At 44.7% G+C, this 6,142-nt stretch overlaps 1 protein-coding gene across 1 annotated transcript in view; it reads right to left on the reverse strand.

Annotated features, from left to right (window-relative positions):
* CCDC28A (coiled-coil domain containing 28A) overlaps positions 1 to 2,748 on the reverse strand; it is a 10,320-nt gene extending 7,572 nt beyond the window's left edge. The window contains 3 exon segments of the mRNA XM_013004449.2: positions 521 to 723; positions 2,409 to 2,555; positions 2,557 to 2,748. Of these exon segments, the coding sequence (XP_012859903.1) occupies positions 521 to 723; positions 2,409 to 2,555; positions 2,557 to 2,748 (542 nt within the window).
* Between the last annotated feature and the right edge of the window lie 3,394 nt (positions 2,749 to 6,142).

A 6,142-nucleotide genomic window follows, 5' to 3' on the forward strand; every position in this document is an offset into this window, starting at 1 on the left:
TTTTTCTCTAACGATGTCTCACTTTCCACAGATCCAATCTTACAAAATACTCAGGTGTACATGCAACAGTCATATCACACACATCCATTTGTTCTTGTTTCCTTTAAATATCCCTGAGAAAAGCAACTTTCAATAAATAGTGGCAATTTTTGAGTGACGGCATTTTAGCATTTTTAATTTCTTCTTTGAACTTGTCCTGTGTTTGCATTTTTGAATAAAAATAAACCATTTATGAAAATCATGAAATGACTCTTTTAAATAAAGGCAAAAAGCTACCATGGCAGAAATACCTCTGGTTTTCTTACTCAGGATATTTTATGAGACAAAGCTAGAGCCTTCAAACCAATAATTCATTTTGCATTTTTCAATCCCTGTAGATGGTAACCATCATAAAAAAATTTTTTTGGAACCACATATAATGTGAACCTCAAATGTTTTCAAAGTCAAGCCCAGGGAACAAACGTTATAAGAAGTGGCCTACGAGCAGTTTGGTATGATGTGACGGAATACGAGAATTCACCTTTTTAACTTTGGTCGCTGTGATGTTGACTGTGTTGCTGGGTTTGAAAACCCCGTGCTTTTGCTAACTGGAAGGGCACTTTTTTTGGCATTAACCACCTGAGTAGAGTGGGCATTGAAAGACTTTGGACTCCTCCTCTTCATTTTCCGCTCTTCCATTGCTTTAAGCTCCTTGTTGCACCAAGACCAGCTTCTTGTTGCAACCTAGATAAGGAAACACAGCAATTATCCCTGAATGACATCTTCGGAAAAAATGAAAGTGGTTTGACGATGCAAGACACAGGCTGAAAGAGAACCAACCATTTGAGGAAACAGAAAATTAGAAAAGGGATCTTGACATTTGGAAAACCCATTAACGTCGACTCGATTCTGACTCATGGTGACACTACAGGACAGAGCTAAAGGGCCCTGTAGGGTTTCAGAGACTATAATCTTTACAGTGGCAGGCTACCTCACTTTCCTCCTGCAGAGCAGCTCAACTCACTGACCTTTTCAATAGCAGGCCAGGGCTTAACCCACTGTACTACTTAGGCTGCCCAGTGTACATAGAAAACCAAAATTCCAACCTTACTGCCTCCAAGTCAAAGTCAACTCATAGCGACCCTATGGGGCAGGGCCGAACTGCTTGTGACTTTCTGAGTCTGTAATTCTTCAAGGGAGTAGAAAGCCAGAAAGCCCCATCTTTCTCCCGAGGTATGGCTGGTGGTTTTGAACTGATGATCTTGCAGCACAACTCATAACCACTGCACCCCCAGAATCCTTAGCAACCCTGTATGGAAAACACTTTGGTTGAGACGATTTTCTTTATCCACTCATGCTACAACTATTTGCTGGCTCTTCCACGTGCCAGATCCTATTCTAGCAAAAGACAAAGTCCTTGTCGTCCAAAAACCTACAAGACAGAAAAAGAACAATACGTAAACAACAACTAAATCATCCATGTCATATTCCCAGCCTGACTCACACTTTTGGTCACTTTCGGTCTAACCCTCTGAAATGTGTATTTAAGATCAACCAACAAGTTTCAAAGAGAAGGGTACGTGACAAAGATGTCCGCATTTTAAACAGTGAGAAGTCTTGTTTCAAGGACCAAGCAATAACGGGTTTTGCCCATTTCCTTCTTTGTGATCCAGTGAAGCGCTATACAATGAAACCGAAGTCACTCCTAAAAACTTGAGAACTTTCATGAAACCAGATGTTTTTGCTGTTGCCTGGACTTGTCACTGGAATTCAAACTGTTCAGCTTCGCTTGCCTCAGGCTGACTAACTTACCTCCAGAGAAGCAAAGGTTTTACAGGAAAGGCTCAAATACCTAATCCCTAATGCCAGCTTTTAAATCTGCTTAAGACCTTGGCTCAAGAGTTTCCTTTAGAAAACATTTTTTGGTTAGTCACTGTGGTTTGGGTTCAGCATGTAACACGACTTCAGATGGAATTTTGAAAGACGAATGAACAGGGAAGGCTGGCCATCTCCTTCTCTTAAGAGGCTAGACTGCGGAGATTCCTAATACACCCAAATTCACTTAGCTCACACGCCAATCGCAAGAAGGAAAACAGTAACAGTAACTGAGAAGCAAAGACATGCAAGTCAACAATGAGTTTTAAGGGGACGGGGATCGAAAGTCATCCGTTTGAGCAAGGCAACAGCTCGGGCACATCAAGCAGCGAGGCGCCTGCCAGAGAAGACGTTAAACTGCGCACAGTAAGTTACCCACCAGAGCCCGCCGCCTCCACCCTGAGCCCCCGGGCCCCGAGTCCCTCCGGGCTTCCCTCGCTCGCGTGCCCTCAGCAGCCCACGCAGCGACCTTAGTCCCCAGGCCCAGCGGGAACCAGAAACGGAGGGAGCGCCGGGAGGAACGGCGGCGGGGCGCCTGTGGGTCCCCTTCATACCTGAGGGATAAGGGGCTCGGAGTCCCCCGTCTGCCCAGACTCAGGGATCTCCGAGATGGTCGCCGCAGCTGCAGCCGCAGCTAGAACCGGGCTCACATCCCGCTCCCCGCGCCGGGGGAGCCCGCCTTGTTTACGGAAGTGACGTAGAAAGGCGAAGCCGCCACGCTCTAGGAGCGAGCCCCGCCTCTTCCTCTTCCGTAGACCTCGTTTCCGTCCCCGCCCCTGGCAGCGCATCTCTGTCGCTCGCCGGCCTTGAGCTGTAACTTCTGCGGGCGTGGAAAGGAGGACCCCTCACCGGGCTTTTCAGGTTGAGTTGATGACCCCGAAGCAGGGAGAACATGTGGGTGGCGGGGGAGGCCGGGCGAGAAATGTAGGACCTTTCCGGAAGCGGCCCCGCCCCGTCTTTGTGTGGCACCGCCCACGCACTACAATTCCCGGCATGCCACGCGAGCAAACCCAGAGCGGAAACCACCAGGTCGCCGTGGAAACGGTCTTGATTGTTTCGGAAGTGCAGTTGGGTCTCGGTGCTGCCGTTACTAGGCGGGCGGCTTGAAAAGGACGGTCTGTTCAGCGAACCTGTTGCTGAGCCTAAGTTTTAATTCTATTAAAAATAGAATTTTAATATTTGTATTACTGCTCCTAATCGCTGTCTTCGGGTACGGTTGCTGTTAGATGCCATCCAGTCGCTTCCGACTCAGTGCACAACAGAAGCAAACACTGTCCGGACCTGCACCATCTTCACAGTTGTTCCCGTTTCAGCTCATTGTTGCAGCCACTGTGTCAGCCCATCTCCTTGAGGGCTTTCCCTGTTTCGCCGCTCCTCTACCAAACATGAGGCCCTTCTCCGGGAACTGGTACCTCATAACAATATGTCCAAAGTGTAGTCTCGCCATCCTTGCCTCGAAGGAGCGCTCTGGCCATACTTCTTCCAGGACAAATTTGTTTGTCCTTTTGGTAATCCATGGTACTTCCAACATTCTTCTCTGGCCCACAATTCAAATACAAAGATTCCTATTCGTATGCCCAACTCTGACACACGTCATTTCTAAATGTCTACAGTCCTTTGAGATTGATTTTTAAAGCCCCATTTTACTGTCTCGGAAACTCACGGGGGCAGTTCTACCCTGTCTCACAGGGTCACTATGAGTCAGTATTGACTGGATGCCAGTGAGTTCATTGTAGAAACAGCTCTGAGAATCAGAAAAGCTGATAGATCCAGGTCTTTTCTGGCACCAAAGACAATTCTCCCGTGATATGTGCTGCCTCTGGAAAAGGCAGGATTGAGAGGCCTGGGTCCATTCTAAATCCATGTTTCATTTCCGGAGGTTGCTGTCTTGGATTAAGGCACATAGCGGCCTTATAGGACAAAGTAGAACTGCCCCAGAGGGGTCCCAAAGCAACTACCGCATCTTTCTCCCCCTGCTGAGTGGCTAGTGGGTCCTCACTACCAAACTTTGGATCAGCAGCCACGCATTTAACCATTAAACCACCATTCCCCAGTCTGGAAAAATTTCGTGTGTGTGTGTGTGTGTGTGTGTGTGTGTGTGTGTGTGTGTGTAGGTCTTAGACAGTTGAAGTGATTTTGGAAGGTATTATGGGTCTCCCTCATTTGCTAATGAAATCATATCTAGAAATTATAGCAACATGGAGAATGTTTTCTTGTGTGTATATATTTTTAAATCATTTTATTGGGGGCTTGTACATGCTTATCACAATCCATACATACATATATCGTGTCTAGCACATTTGCACATTTGTTGCCATCATCCTCAAAGCATTTGCTTTCTACTTGAGCCCTTGATATCCGCTCCTCATTTTTTCTCTTCGCTCCACACTCCCCCCTCCTTCACAAACCCTTGATAATTTAGACATTATTATTTTGTCATATTTTACATCCAGGACAGATGAACCCCTCAGGACCAGTGGGGAGAGTGGCGATACTGGGAGGGTGGAGCAAAGGTGGGGTAGAAAGGGGGAACCTATTACAAGGATCTACGTATAACCACCTCTCTGGGGGATGGACAACAGGAAAGTGAGTGAAGGGAGACATCGGACAGTTGTGTATATTTTGCCGAAAATAATTATACAATGAGTACAGGGGAAAAGAAAATTGATGTAGTAAAGATTATACAACTAAAATTGATTGTGGTAAAGATTATACAACTCTTCTTGATATGGTTGAACTATTGAATTATATATATGTGGATGGAGTGCCAATAAAACTGTTAAAAAAGAAATTATATCAATGCCAAGAGGAGAGACTGGAACCCAACACTCCTGGATTCTAGTGTGAGACCTTTCTCCACCACTTCCTTGCAAAAATAAGTAAATACATTTTTGCATTGTTTTTCTGAAATATATTCACAGAGAAGCACAGGGCAAACATCCAGTAACCCACCATCCAGAATCAATGGATGCTTCCTTTTGCCATTGCATATTGTTAACAAAAGAAGTAGAACATTTACAAATGTTCAAAGCCCCACTCTCTTACTTCATTCTGAGAGGCAACCAAAATTATAAACTGGATATGTATCTTACTGATCTAGGTTGTTATAGTTTACCATCCCTGTGTATTCCTAAGCCATATATGGAATAGTTTTGGACTTTTTAAATGTGAATCAGTTGTGTTGACTCAACTGCCAACCTCCCCCCCCCCACTAATTCTATTTTCAGAACTAGCTGTATTAATACACATGGCTACAATCTATTTAATCCATATATAATGGTCTGTCAAATGAGCTTGACACTATTTGGTAATCCTTTAATGATTGCTGTTAGGTTGTTTGCCAGATTTCACCATGACAATCAATGGTAGGGTATAATTTTCCCAGTAATTTTTCTTAGTACCTTCTCGTGGCTCATCTCTGGAAGAGTCTACAAACTAACAATTCACATGCTACTGTAACTTTTAAACTGCTAATAATGAAAAGTAAGTACTAATAAAATTAGGGTTTGGGGCATCCTGTGAAAAAATGGGAAAATCTAACCATACTGTATCAGCTCTGTACCATGGCATCAGGGGCTGAAGGTCAAGGTCAATCCTTCAGATTGGAGCAATTACGGTACAGTGCCTTGATTCCCTATCTGATCCTTGGGGGACTGGAGTGGTAACACTTGATGACATGTGGGACACAGGAATGTACCTGCCAAAGGTACATGCCTCAAACGCTCAGCATTATTTCTTAAGTCCTTATTTTGATATCATAGGAAGTCAGAATGCATCCACAAACACTGTGGACAAGAGCCCTTTGGTCAGAAATCATATATGTTTTATTTATTTATTTATAGAAGAAACACATGATAAGTAAACGAATAATGACAAGTTTGCTGAAATAACAGTGTGAGGTCAGAGAGAGCTGCTGGAAGAGGCAGAGTCATGAAGAAGGCGTGTCAAGGGAAGGACTCTGTGGGCACTTGTTGCAGGGAGGCATGACTGAGGAGTAGGAGCCAGCACGAGATGAACTGAGGGAAGAGCGCCCCCACGTGGACCGTAAGGCTAGAGTTTGCGTCCTTCAGTAAACATGAGCTGGGCATGGTAAAGAAGCGAGGTGGCAGGCAGTATCTGGGTTGTACTCACCCAGGGTCAGTGTTATTCAATAAAAATAGATGCAACAAGACTGTACATGTTGATTTACTCTCCCTGGAAGAAATGTTAGGTTTAATATGCAGTACATAAGGAAAATAGGTAAGGATTGCAAAACTGTTTGATGTACTTTGGGCATGTTGCCAGAAAA

The sequence above is a fragment of the Echinops telfairi genome, unplaced genomic scaffold, assembly GCF_000313985.2.
Source record: "Echinops telfairi isolate 266 unplaced genomic scaffold, ASM31398v2 ScPeMD7_3533;HRSCAF=4204_0, whole genome shotgun sequence".
Taxonomy (NCBI): Eukaryota; Metazoa; Chordata; class Mammalia; order Afrosoricida; family Tenrecidae; genus Echinops; species Echinops telfairi.